Source organism: Enoplosus armatus, chromosome 14 (assembly GCF_043641665.1).
Source record: "Enoplosus armatus isolate fEnoArm2 chromosome 14, fEnoArm2.hap1, whole genome shotgun sequence".
In the NCBI taxonomy this organism is placed as follows: Eukaryota; Metazoa; Chordata; class Actinopteri; order Centrarchiformes; family Enoplosidae; genus Enoplosus; species Enoplosus armatus.
Genome location: NC_092193.1, coordinates 11,456,978 through 11,478,083, shown reverse-complemented (window position 1 = coordinate 11,478,083; position 21,106 = coordinate 11,456,978). Strand labels below are relative to the sequence as shown.

Genomic DNA, 21,106 nt, shown 5'->3' with positions numbered 1-21,106 from the left:
AGACAGAGCTTCATTATTGTGCCACAGCAGATGTCTATCTCCAAATGACATCAGCTTACCAATTACAAGTCTCCGAGGCTAATTTGGCACTGCGCTGGGTCAGACCGGGGTCTCCTGCTCTTTTCTGCTATAGCTAAGCCACTGGAGCACTTCAGCCAACAGCAAGAATACAGCCCATTTGGTATATTACTGCCTTTGTTTATGAAATGATTCCGTTCTGCTAACAAGAGGTCATTAGGACAATTGAATTTGTGTCTGTGTGTGCGTGATCAGTGCAGGGGGGTGAAGAGATGTGACTTTATTGATGCCTGTGGCATTGCATTTCTACTGTGCGTGCGTGTTTGTGTGTGTTAGGGTTGTGAAGCGGGAACCAGTTCCAGCTGAGGAAATAGTTCCAATATTTCCAGAACTGATTGGATCAAAATGTGTTTGCCTTATTGATTCCAGATTTCGATTTCCAGCTCTTTTTAGGAAAAAAGGTCTTCCAGTTTACAATGAAGACTGTTTTACTCCTCGTAGTGAGCGAATGTGGAGCAGCATAATGAGCAGGACTGAAAGTGCATGTGTGCTTGCAGGAAGAGTCCAGGAGGTCCTCTTTGTCCTTATGCTGCTTCAGTTATACAGAAACTGCTACTGTGCTGCATATTGTAGATGTGACCTGAATGTTTCTCTCTAACAAAGACCACACACTCGCCCTATGTCACCCTTTCAAAAAAAAAAACACAGTACAGCTTCAGGGTATGAAGGGCTGGGTGTTGTTGTTGTTGTTGACATTTTCCTATATTAGCACCAAAATAATACTTTTTCTGACACCTAACTACCTTTTAATAACTTAGTCCTCAAAGGTTGTCTAAACACAAGCAGGTGTGCAAGAACTTTATCTAAACAAAATAACATTTGTGACGGTGCGGGCTGTATGCACAAGGCTAGGTTTCAGAACCTCAGCACCGTTTTTGACACTCTGCTATGGAAACATTTTGGCCAGTTCTAAAAAAGTATTGAGGTTTGATACCCGGCCCTGATGATGTCTAGAAGCTAGAAGAACAAAGGTAGAAACAATAATAGTCCAGAATGTTTGAAGATTATTCCTTCTAAGTAGTGACTGGAAGTAAAATGGTTTAGGGCTATAACAGTGCATGAGATATGATGTTGTTGAGGGGGTAAACAGCCCCTGAAAACTTGGTTTCAAAGTGTTTCTCCATAACTGTAATTATTCTTGTCCAGTTACATAATACTCAAAGTTAAAGTTCTGAAAGAAAGGTATTATTTATTATGAATTAAACACTCAAAACTCCAGCTTATCTGCATTGCCAGAATTGTATGGGTTTTATCAGATTTGATTGACAATGGTCTGGCAAGATAAGCAGACTCCCCCACCACTGTTATCAGTTTCTGATTCAAATGTTGCTAAATCCCGATTGGTGCTCAGAAGTATGTGACATCTCACCCCAAACCAACGAGAAGAGCACAGACAGACCTTTAAATAACCAAAGTGTTTTTACTTTGGCAAAAAACAATGTTTGTTAATGTCTGACACCATCGCTTACAGTAAGAGGCAGACAACAACAGAATTGTCTACACTTTAGTTTATGTTTATCACATCATTCTCACCTGATCCTCCTCTCCTCCACCTTCCTCATCATACTTGAGAATGTTGTCTCTCACATCATCCTCTGGATCGATGAGGAGCTGCTTGGCCTGACGTTCTTTATCGCGGCGCTTCATCCACACCACAAACAGCAGCACGAGAACTGAGAGGCAGACAGAGAGACATCTCATATTACAAAACATAATAACTTACATATTTTCATACAAATGTAATCGGATCTGATGTTTTAGAGCTTGGACGAGGGCCTGATCAAGGCTATCTTTTTGGTAATCCTACAGTAATCTAGCAGTATCTCGGATCATGTTTAGCTGTCTTTATAATCCCTGCGTGTGTTTGTGTGATGTGCTGTTTGAGAGAGGCACTGAGACACTCACTGAGGAGGATGATGATGCAGAGGAGGATGGCGATGATGGCACCAGTACCCAGACCGGCAGCCATGATGTGCTGCTGGTCAGTGCAGTCTCCGTTGATATCGCACTGGCACACTTTAATCCGCAGATAGGAGGTGTTGGACATGGGCAGGTTGCCTGAGTCTGTGATTATGATGGGGATCTCATAGATACCACTTTCAAGGAAACCAATCTTCAGGCTCATCTGAGCATAGTCGCCTGAGAGACGAGGAGGAGAAAAGACAGAAAGAGTGAGTGAGTGATCCACGATGGCACCTTGCCAGAGCAAAGACATATGAAGTCGTGAGACCAGAAATTAAGTGTGTTTAAAAAATAAAATAACACCTCGTTTCTTTAGCAGAGGAGTCTTTCAGAGGGGATTAAATCAAAACTCTGAATAGTCGTTTGTATAGACCGTGTTCACAGTACGATTACACTCCTATTACCACAAATATGCAGCACCAATTCCTACCTGGAAATTGCATCAGCATATCTAATCCTAAACATGGTCAGGATTTAGATTTGGAGCTTATAAATTTACTGAATACCTTTTGATAATGCTGCTTAGGCTAAATTCCCAGTAGCGATAATCCAAATGCCATTATCCTATTAAGATATATTTGCTGCTTTTCAACTCACACTATCTAATAGCTAACACACAACAAATTAGTTCTTCCACTCATGTTTTTTTGTTAAAATTAGCATAAACAATTAGTGCCTGCTTGGTAATGTTAATATAATATTATACTGTCTGTCCCAGCTCTACCTGACCCCTCTGCAGTGAGCTATTTACACATGTTTCCCAAGTGTTGTTCAGAGGGACCACAGATCAAAGTCTCAAGCTTTAATTACCAAACAGACGGCTAAATGTTATATGTATATTGTTAGATATTTTACAGTTTAAATGCCACTAATTGGACAATGCTGTAAAAGGCTCATCTTCTCTCCTTTCAAATTAAGGCCAGGCCAACAAGCTGAATCAACACATCAAATATGTATATTATATATCAGGGTTACTGATGTGAGTGTGTTCTGTGTCTCACCGCTGATTCTCGTGATGGTCCAGTTTCTCCTAACATCAGAGGGCCGGTGGGCTAACTCAAAGGCGAACGGCCCAGCATTGGGGTTCAGGTCTCCATCAAGTGCAGTGATGTTGATGGCATTCGGCTCTGGCTTCTCACATACTTCTGCCTCCTGAGGGAACACCTTGGGAGCGTTGTCGTTGATATCCAGCAGGTAAATCTGGAGAGTACCTGTGCCACTTGCTGGAGGTACACCTGCATGAGCCATAAAATGACACCTACTCAGCACATACATATTTATGGGAAAAATGGGATGTTTACAAAATTTACATATGGATAGGAATATATACTATTGAAACGCCATCTCTCATTTTGCAGTCATTATGCAGTACACAGAGAAAAGCAGTATGAAGAAAAAAAAAAAGTATGGAGTTTATTCTTTGGGTCTCATGCTATAATAAGACACTCTAAACAGCTATTTACTCTAGTGGGAAAAGACCCATCCAAACTGCATACTGATCTGAGAATCTAATCTCAAGTGAGGAGGTAGACAGAAAGAGGGAGATACCAGAACATTTGGGTAGTGTGTATATGTGTATGTGTGTGCCCGAAGAACGTCTTCCTGACTAGGCACACGGGAGGGGAATACTAAAGCAGACAAACAGAGCCCACTGTCGCTCCTCTCAGGCTCCTCTATGTATTCACTCAGCTAAGAGGCTTTTTTACCATTCAGGCCACGCTCAAAGGAGCTAGTCATCCAATCCTGACCCATTAATGCTGAGAAACCTCTTTATTGGTAGAGTTTTTAAGCCTATTGGCCTAAGCTATGCTCCGCAGAACAGGGTAAACCTGAACAGAGGTAAATCCCCCCAGTGCAGAGAAGAGGTGAATATATCCACAAGCTGGATGGTTCTGGGATTGCTAGCACATTAACCTTCAACTATGGTGGTCAGCGCTCCAGACATGCCAAGTGCCTGGTACAAGGGTGACCTTCAAGGATGGAGGATGTCTTTGTGGCTGTAACTGAGACATTTCTTTTCCAACAGCTTCAGTGCGTTTGTGCACTGGCTTCAGGTGAAAAACATCACAGAGGTAGTGATGCTAGGTGGAAGATTGACCTTTGAGAGGTAGGCTGCATTAGACATCCACTAGGCTTCCTTTTGAAAAGGCAGCATTATCTCCTCCTGAATGCTCTAACAATAATGGACTGGAATAGAGTGCTTGTGTAACAGCCTGGCTAAAACACCTAGGCCGTGTAACCGGTGCATCACAGGAGCTCAACAAGATATTTTTGGCAACTGCGGTACCACTTGAATGGTTACATACCGCTGTCAGTAGCCAGGAATGTTGCATTGTACAAACTGTTCTTCACAAAGGGCGACTCTCGGTCCAAAATGGCAATTGTTGTGATTCGACCGGTGTTCGGGTCAATCCTTAGCCAGTTGGCAGGATCTGAGAGTTTGGAGTATCTGATGGGAGGAAAAAAAAAGAGGTTTACACAGTGATTCATAATCCTTACTATTCACTTTAAGCTGAATTTCAAGTCAGGAGTTTTTCTACAAGTTTTTTTAGGCAGTGGGAAAGTTGAAATAGGTTCAATTTTGTTTTCTGCAGATGGAAATCTTGTTGGTGAATTTAGTCTCCATTTCCAGTTTGGCATCTCTTTCTTCTAAAAATGCTTTTGTCTTCATTTGTTTACACAGAATAAATATTTTAGACGTCGTGCATTTTACATAATTAATCCAACTTTTGAGAGCAGCGTCACAGGGGAGACCAGCCTGGCTCGTTGTTATCAGTAGCTCAAACTCATTTGTAGGACAAACCGTGGAATTACAAAGCTAGCTTATTTCACATGGACTGTTTTCAAGCAGATAAACTCTTCCACGGCCAAACAGCTGTGAGGCAAGCCGTCTGATGATGAAAAGGAAAAAAATAGGACTTGTTCAACGAGAATGAGATGCAGACATGCTGTCTGCATAGTGTTATATGAGCAGGAATGATGCAGAAAGTGGCCAGGGTGGAGCGTCATCTTAAACTATCATGTCACTCCTGTTTCACACATGGAGTACTGTGTAATCAGTGATTAACCTACTGGCAACCTCATTGCTGTTGTTGCCAATCATTTTAGCTAAATGTGTGATAAAACGTGTGATTTCAACATCTGTGCTGTTAAAGGGAAAACAGACACCTTAGGAAATTAATCTAACTTAACAGACTGGAGTCTTTCTTCAAGTCTGTTAACTGGACTTCCTTTGAAGGTGTGTAACGTTTCAATCAGACAGCACTCGACCACCTCCTTTTTCCTTTTTACTGTAAAATCTACCTGATGCTTTGCTGCATGAAGCGATCAGGGTCCTGCGCAGTGAAGGTGGTCAGCGTCGACTCAGGCATCATCCCCTCCTCCAGTTTAATGAGTTTGGGGTTGGGCTCGAAGTAGGGACTCTCGTTGACATCTATCACTCTGATGGAGACAGTGGCGGTGGACTGACGAGGGGAGTGGATGCCTCTGGCCAGGGGAACCTCATTCCTCGCTTCCACTGTCAGCACATACGTCCTACTGATTTCATAGTCGATAGGCTGGAAAACCGTAAGAGAGTGTATATAGAGCGTGACTCATACATCAAAATGCAGGAAAAAAATCACACGAAATCACATTGCATCTTTGGTAATATGAAACTTTGTGAGAGAGCAACCCAACGAATTAAAGCTTTTTCTTCCTCTGCCTGAAAACTTATTGTGAAAGCTCACAATACGCAGTGATATGAGATAAAGAGACTGTATCCTTTTGTGACCAGTTTAAGGGTACAAAACAGCAAGAGAGCTGGCGTAAGAGTTTCATTTGAAACGTGTTCTGAATTTTTAAGTTGTGTCCTAAATTTTAATGATGTATTACTCATTTAAATTTACGCTTAATTAAAGCTGAGAATTTGTAAGTAGTGCAGCTCTTACTCATTGTAAAAAAAAAAAAAAAGTAATATATGTGACAAATCTGCTGCAGTGATCTTCAGTTTTATCAGTACTAGTCCCCTGAGTGCTTTACAAAAATGGATTATTAGCTTGCTCTCTTCATTAATAGGGAGCAACATAAGATTCATCTTCACTTTTATCAAGTTCAATGTATGTTATAAACATACCCTCACAGATCAACCAACCCCCGAAACAAAATATGCATCTCCAAGGGATTAAAGGGGCGGAGTTTGAAGAGGAGGCCTTACCTTGACGACCGTTACCAGGCCCTCGTTAGTGGTCGGATCAGTGGGCACAGAGAACCTGCCGGTGGGGTCGCCCCCGGTGATTTTGTAGACAGCATTCCAGGCGGGCGTGTTGGGCTGGTCCTTGTCAGTCACCGTCAGGTTGGCCACAATGACATTCACACGGTTTTCAGGCACCTCGCCGAAAAACTGCATGAATAAACCATGAAGGTACAGAGCAGCGAGCTGTTAGTGATACTGCTGTGGCAGCAGAAAAATACACCGGGCCCAGCCTCACACAGCACAGCAGGACCAATCTTGGGTAAATAGACATCTAAGGTAACTTATCATGTCGTCATGGTCATCTCATCCCCTGTCCTCCCCTGATAGCGCAACAGTAGCATTTCAAATTTCAGTGATTCGCGAGCACAGTAAGTGCCTCTTTCACTCAGGCAGACATCCCCGTAGTTGCATGTGTCAACATTTGGAGGGGGATGTAACACTTCACGCATGGCTGGCTACTTGTATATCTGTATGGCTTCGGAAATGCTGGGCAAGCAGAACTAGGTAAGTGAGCAGAACTGACAGTTGAGTGCATATATCCACATTGGGGTGAAATAGGGGTCCTTGTGGTGCTATCCTTCCGCTATTGCTGTGTTGATGTCTCAGATATGATATTGTTTCTTACCGTCTCAGCAGTAAACTCTGGTGGATTGTCATTAACGTCGGTGACTCTGATGACAGCGGTGGCCGTGTTGGAGAGGCCGTACATGGGGTTGCCCTCCATGTCAGTGGCCTGGATGATCAGCGTGTACTGAGGCACTTTCTAGAGGGAAAGGGAAGAGAAGCAAGAGCAGGATTAAATCACAATTCTTTGATCTTTGAACAATTGAATGAATTCTGTGGCCATATTAGGTAAACCTGTGTGATTTAGTGCACTCCGATACAATACCCTGGTAATAATAGCTATGTTACCTACCCTATCTGTTACTCTATGGTAGGATTTATTTCTGGACTATTGTTTGAGATTGCGATAGACTTGTGTCCCTACTAAGCTGGTAACATCAGTATTAATGTGTTCAACAAAAATGAAACAAATCCGATCTGGCTAGCTTCTTAATTAAAATGATTAATGGTGAGTTTTGTTTATATAAATCTCATTTATTCTCTATGGGCTATGTGTATTTGCAAGTGCATGTATGAAACTTGCACCTCTGCTATGTACACCATCATGAAGCTAACAAAAGACTCTTTTCACATTAAAAGCCACTCAGGTGACGGACCAGTTGCTAGGTAATGAGAGTCGGGCAAATTACTTTCATGGTGGCGGCTGGCGGACATAAAACGGCGGCCCCAGGGCGGAAGTGATTGAGCAGCCACCTAGCCAGATTGCCCTCACTAGAATTGCACCAACTGGCTCCAGCTTTCTATATTATTTTATTTATTTTCTCAAACAGCCATGCGATCCAATTAAATGACATGAGTAGTGGCATTTATAGCACGGGAAAGAGAGGAATAAAATGCAAGTAAAGCTTCTGCTTCAGAGACAGAAAGACGGAGAAGGCGAGAATGAAGGAAGGGAAACATTTAGCTGCTCAGTGATGCACGCGGCCTCCTTGTAAGAGTAAATAAGTGTGAAACAGCCTAAGTCCATTTCTACTTCTCATTTAGTTGGTAATCAGCAAAATTCACTTTGGCTCATTAGTTCTCAGACAGTCTGGATATTAGCAAATATACTCAAGCTGCGTTTTGTCATTATATTTTTTAAAAAAATGCACAGCCCATTTAAATTAACATGGAAAATGGATATGTATGTTATACATCTACAACAGGCAGCAAATAGACGACTAAAATGTATTTATATAATGGATGGCCGTGCTAATGAAAGTCAATCACTTTATTATAAGTCTTCATTCACAAACACTTAAAGGGAAAGGCAAAAACATTAAGGTGTATGAAATCGATAGAAAGTCATAAACTGAAGTATGAGAAGGTAAAGAGAAAGAGAGAAAAGAAAGACCACAAAGATAATGTGTCACACACCTCTCTGTCCAGGCCTGCCGCCACTGTAATGATGCCTCCTGTTTTATTGTTGATGGTGAACATGTTGGAAGTCGGACTCTCGGGATTCTGAGACAGGATCTTGTAACGCAGCATCCCATTAGCTGTTTTGGGGTCATCTTTGTCAACAGACGTGACTGTCATAACAAATGTTCCTATGGAATAGAAAGACAGAGATCAGATGCAAATACTTCATACTAAGTCATCTCTCCATTTCTTTCTTTTTTTATTGCCAATCAAAAGACAGAAGTTGAGTGCAATATTGACACTACAAGATTTATAGCTTTGCAATATAGACATCCAATATTCTTTCTTGTGATCTTAAAATACCACAGACCGCTTTAATACAGCAGAAGTAAAGTTAACAAAGCGGCCACCCCGGGAAGGCCATCAATGCTGTTTGATCTGCTAACACTGCAGCAGCATGTGAAGGCGGAGGCTCAGACTACAGGCGATCGGTTGCTCATACAGTGTGATGCTGCGCTTGGCTTTAGGTGCTACGTTACCTGGCTTGGAACCCTCTGGAACCGTGCCGTTCCAGATCTGATGAGTGAACTCGGGTCTGTTGTCGTTCATGTCGATCACATTGATCACAATGTCAATAGGGTTTTCTACCTGGTTGCCGTTCAGGTCCACTGCATGAGCTCTCAGCTGGAAACACAAACACATCTGGACTGTAGAACTGTTCAAGCAAGGACGATTCTCAACTGTGCAAACAATATATTGGGACAAACCACAAACTCGATGTCACCCATTGAACTGCTGTGATAATCAACCCTGCTAACCATCACTGAAAAGGTTGTACTGTATGTAGAAGAGCAAACAGTTCAGAAAATCCTCTTTATTCACATCAGCGTGACCAAGAGAGGAATTCCGTTTTTATAAAGAACACATTTTTCCCACAACTAGCTCCATCATGTGCAGGGCAAAAGAGAAACAAGTGATTAGATTTAGTCAGATACCTGCCAGAGTCCACAGAAACACAAGAGTTTTAGCTGCAGTTTTCTCTCTCTCTCTTTCTCTCTCTCTTGAAACAGATTCATTCTAATTTTATTCAGTTCTGTTGCCTACACTGGGTCAGCACAGGTTCAGTTCTGTTTTACGAAAACAACTCTGATCTGCTGCATTTTTTTGTACTTCAACTGCATCTTTCCTGCATACAAACAACTGCAAGGTTGAGGCCTTACCTTCGACTTACTGATACATCAACATTTTGATCCCACTCATTCCTGCTCTCAAATAAATAAAGGTAATACAGTACATTTTGAAAATACACAGGATGTGAACAGTATGCAGCTTAAATTGAACCTTTATGGACATTTGTGAGGGTTTTTTGTTGTCAAAGTCTTTTGTGACCTTCAAAGATCAAGTAAGTAGACTCTGATAGATTAATATGTTGAAGTCTGTCATTTCATTCTAACTACAACCTTGTTGCTTGATGTCTTCCAGTTTGTGTTAAAGCACATGAAAAAACAACATTAAAAACTAAGATATACAATTTAAAGACCATTGCAATTTAATGGGAGAACCACTAATGAATAAAGCAGCTCTGAGGAAGCTGGAGTTTATCATAATGTATCTAGCACACACTTCACTTCACTCAAAAACATCACATTAAATCCTTTAAATTCTCAGACGGATAAGTCAGATTTCCTGGGAGACCCCAGTCTTTATTGAGTCTGAGGAGACTGTTAAGGCTACACATGACCCTTGAGCACATGCCAACTGGCAGGAATGTACAGCACCGCCAGAGAGAACACATTTCTCTTGATAAAGCAGGCTGGAAACACCACTTGCAAATGATAAGGATATCTTTAAAGAGGGTTTTTTTCATAAACTGTTGTGTCTGACTTACATGGAAGTTGGGGATGTGCTCTCGATCCAGGGGCTTGTTGACAGATAGCTCTCCAGAGATCGGGTCGATGATGAAGATGCCGGTGGGGGGCTGGTCAGCGCCAGGACCTGTCACACTGTATCTGAGGGACCGGTTTTTGTCGTGGTCCGACCGGATCTGTGGGTGTAATGAAAGCTTCAAAACAATGCTAACAATACCCGGACTAATACTAGATTTTTGAGGTTGAGGTCATTTCTGATAATAAAATATCGACTGATATTCCTTTTCTTTACATTTACACATAACATAAAAAAACATTGCCACACAAAAAACAAGAGCCCTTAAATTTGGTGATTTATGTACTTAGAGTTTATGTGTGTGTGATTACTTACTTATTGGTGGACATATATACCTATACCGATTTATCTGCAATAAGCAGATGTGGTCCAATTGGCCAATTTATCTAGTACTAATAATTACAGAATGCATCAGAGTTACATTTTATCAATTGTTAGTTTTTAATTATAAATTGTTTAAACAGTAAAAAAAATATAAAAAAGTACCTCGAGCCACAGGAAATGTCTTAAGATGTTTTTTCCTGATCAACAGTCAAATCCAAAAGTATTCAATACCCAAATCCCACATTTGAGAAGCTACACTCTTTGTTATTCAATTATTTATTAAAGTCGCTATAAAACTTCCTGTTTACTGACTTGACTTATTGACTTATCGATTTATCTCAGCACCAATCAGTATTAGTATTAAAAATGGGTTGCTGTGTAAGTAAAAGAGTGCATATAAAGAGTGTGCGTGTCACTGTAGTATTGAAGATATGTCTCGGCTGTGCTGTCTATCTTGTTTGCCATGTAAGCCGAGACCCTCTGTGCCTACACCCTGGATCCATGCTGAGCAAACAGAGTATTTCCTCATCCTAATATCATCCACGAAAGCCCAGAAACATCTCTTCTAATATGGCCGGATTAAATATAATACACACAAATAGCCTGTACAGGACTTAACACTTTGTAAGGAACTAAGCTTAATATGCTGAAAAAGGATCTACTTCTTAGCTGTCCCGAGTATTGCTTGTCCTCTGTCAGCCACCCACACCCATCCCTGACCAGAGAATTGATGCAAATGAATTGGGCATTGTGTGTGTCCTTGAGCCATGATAAAAGGAGTATATATAATATCTCAACAGGCAACAGAGGAACAAATGTGCGGTGAGCACTTCAGATATCTCTCTGCTTCTAAATAATGCCAGGTTACATTTGTACCGACTTCCCCCTGAAACAAAAGATAAATAATACAGCAGAAAAAAGGAGCCCTGACCTTTAGCAAAGTGCTGTAAATATGAAGCATTTTGTTGAAGGCATAAGTCTCATGTCTGTGACCCTCTGAGTGGGAGCTCAGGGCAACGGGGACTTACAAGGTTGTCATATCAAGCAAAAGGCACTTTCTTTGAAGTTATGAGAGTGGTGTGTGTGTGTGTGTGTTTGTGTGTGTGTGTGTGTGTGTGTGTGTGTGTGTGTGTGTGTGCTTGGGTGGGCTACGTTACCCGGACAAGCTCTTGCGGGAATGGGCCTCGTGAGTTCTCTGGGACATTGATTGGGGGGATGACCCAGTCTCTCTTCATGCGTTTGAGTTGGCTGTATGCGTTTCGCGATGGAAACGCTATTTCCTTCAAATCCTTGGACATGACTGGAGGGACAGCAACTTCCTGGGCCTGTGAAAAGGAAATGATTGAGTTCAAGAGCTGGGTAGTGATCGTATCTAAGCAGTAAAATATGAGTACATGCATTTTAGCCACGCTAGCGCCATGGCTCTCTGGATGGCAATGCTGGTTGGTCAGGCGGTCCACCACAGACTGAAATATCTCAACAACTATTGCAGGCTGACCGATGACTCTTCCCTTTTGGTTATACAAAAGGAAATTGATGTGGTGATAAAAGGAAACAGGCTCCCATTGTCTGCAAAATCCAATAAGCTCTTCCAAATGTCATTTAATAACTATTCAAAATGTGTGTTCAATCAAACAATCCATTCTTTTGTGACTTTCTTTGTAGCTTAAAATATCTACAGTACAACATGCGATGATATGCCTTTGAAGCGCTTTGGTGTGGCAACGGCAGCAGCCGCACACCGCCAGCGCCAGTTTGCTTTAAATGGCAGACCTCTTCTTATGTCCTGATAAAATGCACCCACACAGACAGACCAGCTACCATAATGGATCTGCCATCCTCCTTCGCCTGTAATGAATGAGATTTGAAACAAAGGAGGATGGTACCTGCAAGCCAGACACTAAACACACAGATGGCTAAAATTGCCTATGCTGCTCCAGAGACTGAGGAGACTGAAGTAGTGCCAGAGAAAGTTAAAATAACCTTGAACAAAACAAGGCAGGAAGGAAAACAGAAAAACAATATGTAAAATGTGTCAATGTCAATGAATGATAGCTTGGATTTCAATGGCACTGTCATATCCCTTGAAGTATCTTCCCTACTGTTGCCTGTAATCATCTGAATGTTGATTGGTTGTGAGGTAGTCAAGTCCTACAAACTACTACAAAGTGTCCTATGCAAACACAAATTAATTACCACTTTGCCACCTTATAACGTGACCCATATCCCACACTCCTCCTCCTCTAACATCTGGGGAGCTGTCGGAGAGCTTCCACTAATCATGTTTGAAATCCGATTATACTGCTTTCACACATTGGAAATGCAGAGAGGCAAGAGGACAGATAGCAAAGGAGCATGCTTCAGAAATATCTATTACCCTATTAAAATGGGCTCGAGTGAGAGCAGTAATTATTTGCAACCTGTGTCTGGAATGATGAATGGTACGGTGGGTTTGTTCAGCCCCACACACATCTATCTCTGGTGCGCTGGTCTGCACCCATCCACCCTTTCTGAACCCTCTCCGTCTTCTGACTAGGAGTCTACTTCAGAGTCCAGGAGAGTGTTAAGCTGAGTGATGGCCTGAGTGTTTGTGGGTGCGTGGGAAGGATTAGGCATGTGTGTATTTGCCCTTTTAGAGAAATTCTCTCTTAGACACTGAAACGTTTTCTCCTCACGGACTGCGGTGGAGCCGAGGTTCTAATCGAGGTGGAGATAGTGGGCAAGAACACTCTCATGTTAATGAGGATATTGTTTGGTTGTCATTGATTAAAGTGTTTCCCCAAGGCTGCCGCATTCATGGACTAATAAAAAATGTAATCACTGATGTGATTAAGAGATGCGTGATGATTCATGACAATAATTATGCTGTGGGGAAGACAAGCGCTTGTGACCTCATACACGTGCAATATACGGCAAAGTCAATCCCTTGATTTCATTACGGACAAATCAGGGCAAACCCAAGAGCTTTCTGCAGATACAGATCAGAGTTTGGCTGCTGATGATACATCTGATAATTTCTATACACATGTACATCCAATGTGAGGTTCTGACTTTTATTTAAAAACTAAAAACCCTTCTGAAAGTGAATGTTTACCTGTTTGGGACAAGTATGCATTTGCCTTTGACCAACTGACAACAGTGACTGATGGTATCATTAAAATCACATACCTGCAGGAGTCCCTATAGTAAATGAGTGTCAGTGGCTAACGATGGTGTTTTGGAAAGCCATGAAATCATTACCGGCTACAAGTTTAATTTCAGCCCAGCAGACCACTGCACCCACAGCACTGACAGTTAACTACACATAACTGTCAGTATTAACTTTTAATCTGCACCCACATAAAATATGACACCCGCCTTTCCTGAGATTATCTGCTGTGCGGCACATTTAGAAATGGCCACTTGTAGCCACTTGCTAAAGTGTATCACAGGGATACAAAAGAAACGCACATTGGTCTTTGTAAAGCAAACATGATTACCGCATTTGGGGGTGTTCATTAAGACACCAGAAGGCTAATGATCTGAGATCTTACAGCAATGATTATTAACAGATGCACATAAAGGCTCACTTATAACCCTGCAGATTGGGTCAGGATAGAGAGCAGCACACAGAGTTGAGAATAGCGTGCATGTGTGTGTGTGTGTGTGAGTGTGTGAGAGTGTGTGTGTGTAGCATCACTCCTGTAAGTTTAAAGCAACAGATATTATCTAATTGAGAAGGATCACATAATCCACTGGCACTGAAGTTAAAACCTCTACAATAACACAGCCTTTAGAGCTTCTTTTCATTTCCTGGTTACAAAGCAGACAGATAGGACATGTGCAGTGCTTTTTTTGTGCACTTCCTCTGATCCTCAGCCAACCACAATGTTGACATATGAGCACATGGTCATTCTAACTAATTGCAGATGACTGCACAACACGTCCAGCGGAACGGTGAGAGCAGCACTCTACAGCTCAGACAGATGCTTCCCGTCTTCCAAAGCACTGAAAGAGGTGCGTCCCCTTTTGGATGATAAGGCAATAACCTCACAATCACAAGGCATGCTCACTGAAATCAACTTTACGAGGAGCTATTTTGCATCTGCTCTTGCTACCTACTGACCGTGTTGAGTATATGTTTGTGCTCCTAGTGAATTGACACATTAAGTTTTAATTAGCAAGCATCCATCCAGTCTCTCGGAACACCTGCTACAATTTAGGGAACTAGCCATCTGTGAATGTGCAGTGTACCTAATAAGCATAAGTTATCTAATGCGAGGGGAGAATTGATCATTCCACCTTTCTATGGCAGTAACATCAGTCAGACAATCCACAAACAAATCAGAAATGTTATGGAAGTGGTTAAGGTATATTCACCTGCTGGCTGGAGTGTGTGGAGGGCATCAGTCTGACTTGGGTCACCCATTGCTGCTGAGAGGTGGTGTCACTGGCCTTGATCAGCAATGGTGATGCAGGGAGTGTAGAGTGCTGAATGCTCCTGGCAGCATAAACTACTCCGTCTGCCTCTATCCGGAAGTCAGATGGGTTACTGCATTCAAACCGCACCAGACCACTTCGGCCACAGCCGACAAACCTCACTGCAAGAGACAAGAGACGGACAGATTAAGTAAAACGATTAGCCCAATGGTGACAGAGAAACCTAGAAAAACAAACTAGAGTTGGAGACAAAGGAGGTGGAAGACAGACAGAAGGTTCACAAAGGTTTTCTGATTCTCCTTCTCGCTCATACATTATTCACTTCAAGCTGTGCCCCAAAGGTATTGCTCAAAACAGGTGCAGTGGAGGAGAGAGTTAGAGGAAGAGAAAACTGAAGAAAAAAGGGAAGTGTGCCCCTTAAGGGCTATTAAAGAAGAACCCTAAAACCCAAAACATTACATTTAAAGCCCAGTGTGTAAATTAGACTGTCTAAATGCCCCGCTGTGTTTGGGTTTGAGAAAATATATACAGCATGTATAAACGTGTTTAAATCTGCTAGAGAAGTCTTATTTTATTTCCAGCTCCGCGGCCATCGCATGCTAGCTTTGTCCCCCATGACATACAGGGATGCCTTCCGCGGATGACTACCGATCCTCAGCTTCTCAAGAGACGGAAGTAAGTGCGTGTGATGTTTATTTCATCAGCATGTTCACACAGAAAACTGAAACTCACACACGCACGCATGCATACACAGCAGACAGGTGGCTCATGGGGGCTCGAGTCCCAAGTGTGGCAGTGGTACAACACCAGTTCATGTTACGAGTGAGTGACAGTACAGCACAGCACAGCCTACGTAGCTCCTACATGTACACACACACACACACACACACACACACACACACACCTCAACACCTAAGCGTTTCACTGTGTGATCCTTTTGTGTGTTTCTTTGGCAGCCCCCCGCCCTTTATGTTTATTGAACACAAAACAGCAGATAAAAATTCCTACCGGCCACTGAGATCACAGCGTTACCATATATTGTTTGTGTGGAGGCTCTGCTGGTGCTGCTTTGAATTATTAAAAGAGATGTGGAATTACTTAACAAAAGCCTTGAAGGAGGGTGCCTAATCTTCCTTTGTGCTGCTACCTTAGGGACCCACTGATGTCTTCAGAGTATCATCTGCACTCGCAGAGTGCATTGGGTTCCTCTGGGCTTGGGGAGAGGATGCAGTAGATCAGTTCAGGCTCTAAAGGAAGTCATAATTTTAACCCCCAGGCTTAATTTAATAGTATCACCCAAACATGTGCCATCAATTGTCCTAAAGTGCACCACACCCTACTACTAATAAATCTCTCAGTGATGACAGTGGTGAATTTAACACTTTTCTTGCTGCTTGTAACAGCAGATGTTTTCAGGTAAATGCCCTTGGTCCCAGCACTGACAAAGATGGACCTGTTCTCTAAGTGAGCAACTAAAGGCAGAATGGCTGCAGCAGGGAAAGGAAGGCAAACCGTCCTTTAATAAAGAAAAACTATTATTGAAAAGTGAATGTGGCTAAAGAGAAGAGTGGACAAATCCAAATACCAGCGCAAGCGCCCTATACATAGTAGCATGTTTTCAAATGTGAGCAGTAGATTGCAAGTGAAACAGAGAGAGAGATAGATAGATAGAGAGAGAGAGAGAGAGAGAGAGAGAGAGAGACAGAGAGAGAGAGAGAGAGAGAGAGAGAAGGGAATAAAAAATATGAGGTTGCCTGAAGAAAGTTTGGAAATTGACATGCAGTGTAATCACAATGTATTCATCCTGATGAATGAAAATGTAATCTTGCTCTACTTTATCAAAACCCAAAGGGAGAACAAATCTTCTGCAAGGACCATGTGCTGCATTCCATTACAGCTACTGCTAAAAGATTTAAAGACTGACAAAACAAGAAAACAGCACTGCAAACTGGACTTTTTTTTACCTGAAGAATTGCAATTAATCTAAATATTTCTTAACAGCACGCAAGGTGAAACAGTATTGCAGGAGTTCCAATAATGAAGATGGAAGATGACAAGATCTTTCTTCTGTACTAGAATACACTTGATATTGACCATCTCCTTCCTGGCTGCCTTTGTTAAATTACCCTTGACCAATTAGTTTTTTTTTCTCTTTGAACCTGGCAAAGCTGACATCAGATAGATGACCTTCTCTCTCTGAAGGTTTTGCCTTAAAGCCAGCCGCCTGTAAACTCAAAGCCTTCAGGCAATCACAAGCCAGCCCAAGTCAGCAGATACTCAGACAGAGGTAGAATACAGAGTGAGGGACTGTCAAAATAACTCACAATACAGGAGAAGACAGTCCATAGATTTAAGAATCTCACTTGGGAGGTGGGTAATGTCTCGCTCACACTATTCTGACTATGGTGCTAATACTATATAATGTTATTCAGCAAATGTAAAAAGAGCTGAAACGATTATGATTCCTCAATTAGCAGAAAATTAATTGCAACTATATTGATAATTGAATAATTTTTTGAATCAAAAATATAAAACCAGCAATATATACATACATACATACACACACACACACGCGATGGTCATTTCTCACAAATGTCTGACATTTTTACAGACCAAAGACCAAGTTATATATTATAATAATTCATTTGGAAAATAACCAGCAGATTATATGATAATGAGAATAACCATTATCAATTATTTAAATAAGTTGAAAGAAAATTCCTGGGGGTATGAGTTTGGGAATCTTGTTAATGGTTAAAAGGAACTGTCAGATGTTTTAGTCTACTTCTGCATTCTTCCAGTAGCACTACTTCGGTCACTTCCTCTCCCCCTCTTATTTAGGGGCATTCCAGTCAGCATTTTGTCAATAAGTAGTAACAGGAAACCACCAATGTAACACGGATGTGTCTGACCTTAAAAAAGTAATTTATAGACTATAGATGTCAACCTGGCTCAGCTAGTTTCATTCCAAACATTTTTAAGTAAAATTTTATGCTACTAACTCACTATTTATCACTACTTTAAACCATCACTAAATGCATTTAAGGTGCAGCCCATGTGTTTCCATTCTCTGTCCTACTGACAGTGCACTTGACAGCAGCATTCCCCCTGCGAGTTATTTTAGCCCAAGCCTCTTGTTGAGCTGAGCTCCATCTCTTTAACATTGTCTGAAATTTGGCCATCAGGACACCTCTGAGAGGCCCTTCAACAGTCAGCCCCCACGGCAATCACTACACAAACTCCCAGCAGGCACGACCATTTCCAATGATAATGAATGAGAATGTCCAGCATGTGTCTATTCATTTATCAGACACACTCTGGTGGCTTATAAAACCACAGAAATGTGTAGAGTGGCACCGCTTAAACCCTGGCTGCAGCAACTTATCTATATCTAGATGCATTGGCTCCCCAAGGTACAGAGCTAAAACAGATCTTGGCTGCCACGCCCTATCAGACATGTCGTCATGGGCACCACGATAAAGGCCTTTGGTTTGGATAGAAATGCCGATGCAGCAGAGGGGGACTGGGGGTTGGGGGTTAAAAAAAAAGAGGGGGAGGGAGAGGGGGAGAAACAGGCCTGTCAGCAGAAAGGCCTGGCCAACTAATGCCCTGCACCGGGGCCCAAAATTACCTCCAACTCAATGATCCTATTCACAGCTTAGATGCACCCCCCCTCACTGACAAGCAACACAAAAACCCCGGCTAACCTCTCCGTAGCGCCAGAGTGCCTCTCTATTGTCTGCTCCATCACGTGATAACTCTAACTCAGACAGACACAAATAGTTAGAGAGAGATAGGGAGAGGCAGAGAGAGATACATTTAATTTGGAGTGTGGAATGTGGACTCCGTGGCTGCACGGACGCAAAGAAAATGTTCCACAATATCAGCTTTTATGCCAGCCTGCCAAATACACTGGCTGCAAGTGAGGAGACTGAAAGTCCCTCTAATGTGCCGCAAATGTGACAAGACTGAAGCCTCTCATGTGAGATCATCCCAATATACAATCATTCATTTCCGGGAAGTGAGGTCGCTGACAGTTGAGAAATACTCAGCAAAGGTGTTTTATCAGTCGCTGTGGATAAATGCAGACCCAGACAAATACCCGTGGCAATCCCCCCCACCCAACCCTGGCAAATGGTACAACACCCCTGACAAAATGCATTATTCACAAATGAATGTGACCAGGTTTAGTACAGTGGCCTGCACTGGCGATGAGACAATGCAATATGAAGCAGAGGCTCCAACTGAATGTGCTGTGTGAGACATCCATGCCAGCACCACTGTTTATAAGATCCTGTTAAGCCCCAGTAGAGCTCGCACTCTGGTACCTCAATTCAAACTGCTGTGATATGAAATTCTAATCCAGTCCAAAATTGGGGATAACACGCCAAATTAAGGTCAACATTCTCTGCATGCAGACTTTGTGCCCGACCACAAAAATACCCTTCACAGCATATTCTGTAATTGCCCAATTATTGCACAAACTGCTAAAAGCACAATACACTAATGCTTTTTAAACTAAGATGGCTGCTTGCTATGCGTAATTGTACATGCATATATTATTTTGTCTCTGCAACTGTACTTCTTTTTCTATTGCCATCATTATGAATGCATATTCTACAGCTTCGAGGCTGGTAAGCGAACAAACGCTATTGTGCAACATATTACATCCTATTCTTCACACTAATGGCTATTTCCATATAGATGCTTAAGATGCAAGATTATTGTTTTTTTAGTATGTCTTCCAATGGAAAATTATTGGTTAGTTGCTCTCTGATCTGATGCAATCCATAAAGATGCATTTACATTTTTCTACAAATGTATAAACTATGGATATTTAAAACTAGAAATTCAATAAATCTGGGGTTGTGACAGCATCATCAGTCCCTTTTAATAAAGTAACCAGACTTGTTAGAGGAGCAGTGGTGGTACTTGAGGTAATGCTATATCATTTCTAAATATCCATTTATTTAAAGAAGCTGAGATGCAGAGATGGAGGTATATTTCTGTTTTCAGAAAATAGGGTACTGTTTGTAGCTGAAGCTTGGATCTGGGAATGATGATACTGCCTTTTGCCAGACTAAGCCCTTGAAGGCGTTTTACTAATGCACTGCACTTCAAACGCGCAAAGCATTCCATGCATTTATAGCTGGGCCTAAAATATGTAAAGGGATTTGCATGAAAAAAACATGCAGTGTTTGTACTCTGTTCAGTGTCTCTAGCAATTAAGAAAACTAAAGAGGAATTTCATCAGAGCATACAAACATTTAACAAGCAGCTGGCTCATTTTCCTAGCTTGATTGCAGTGACCATTCCCTCAACACTTGGTTTGTGTAGTTTATGCATATCGTTATCGAGCTATTTTCCTCCCTAAAACTGCTGCCTCAATTAGAAATTTATGAAGAGGCCCTCAAAAAACGTATTAATACTACCTTCCCTACACTGAGAAATTTAAGTAGCATGGAAGTCTGAGCGGCTATAGCCATATGAGCTTGCTCAACCTCAAACAGAGGTCCCTTTATCTAACAAACTGGCCCTTAGGAGAGGGAAACTATTCTCATTTGTTTTGACGTATTCTCGCTATTCTTAACACTTGGTCATTTGCTCTCCAAGGGTACCACAACCATGTTTGACAAACTTTGTATTTAAAAAGGACAATTCCAAGGTAAGCAGAACCCCCACCTGGCAAAGAGTTAGCTCCATTTCCTTCAGAGTGCCAACGCTTCTGTTCCTGTTGCGTACAAAAGGTCCTCTGTTGTGTCTCAGCAATGATTAGACTCAAGGAAACTACCATTACCGTCTCTCCACTGGCTCCACTGCCTCTTGCCTACACATCAACTACATGCTCAGTAGATACCTGCTGAGTTCTGAGTGAGCAAAGAGCTAGCTGAACGCAACCGGCTGCTGTGATCTTCCTAAACTGACAATCAGTAAAAGCCTCTTATTCCATTGGCAATACAGGTTTTTCTGCAAAGAAGAAAAAAATGCATGACGACAGTTGGGCTCTTTTGAATAAGTAATATCTGACCTTTGAAAATTAGCAATTTCAATGAGTTAGTAGTGAAGGGGAAAGCGCAGGGGGACATCACAATTATTCTCAGGCCTTTGTTGGGTAAATGAAATGATTCTGTGTTTTCCAGTACAATGACAGCTGAGTATTGTGTGGATTACTGTGTCACT

At 41.9% G+C, this 21,106-nt stretch overlaps 1 protein-coding gene across 1 annotated transcript in view; it reads right to left on the bottom strand.

Annotated features, from left to right (window-relative positions):
* The window catches only part of cdh2 (cadherin 2, type 1, N-cadherin (neuronal)), a 55,633-nt gene that overhangs the window by 6,231 nt on the left and 28,296 nt on the right, over positions 1-21,106 (bottom strand). The window contains exons 3-14 of the mRNA XM_070919700.1: positions 14,867-15,087; positions 11,665-11,832; positions 10,128-10,283; positions 8,779-8,923; positions 8,255-8,427; positions 6,900-7,037; positions 6,236-6,421; positions 5,344-5,597; positions 4,347-4,489; positions 3,042-3,275; positions 1,984-2,217; positions 1,612-1,751 (exon numbers count right to left, since the gene is read on the bottom strand). Of these exons, the coding sequence (XP_070775801.1) occupies positions 1,612-1,751; positions 1,984-2,217; positions 3,042-3,275; positions 4,347-4,489; positions 5,344-5,597; positions 6,236-6,421; positions 6,900-7,037; positions 8,255-8,427; positions 8,779-8,923; positions 10,128-10,283; positions 11,665-11,832; positions 14,867-15,087 (2,192 nt within the window). The remainder of the gene's footprint in view (positions 1-1,611; positions 1,752-1,983; positions 2,218-3,041; positions 3,276-4,346; positions 4,490-5,343; positions 5,598-6,235; positions 6,422-6,899; positions 7,038-8,254; positions 8,428-8,778; positions 8,924-10,127; positions 10,284-11,664; positions 11,833-14,866; positions 15,088-21,106) is intronic.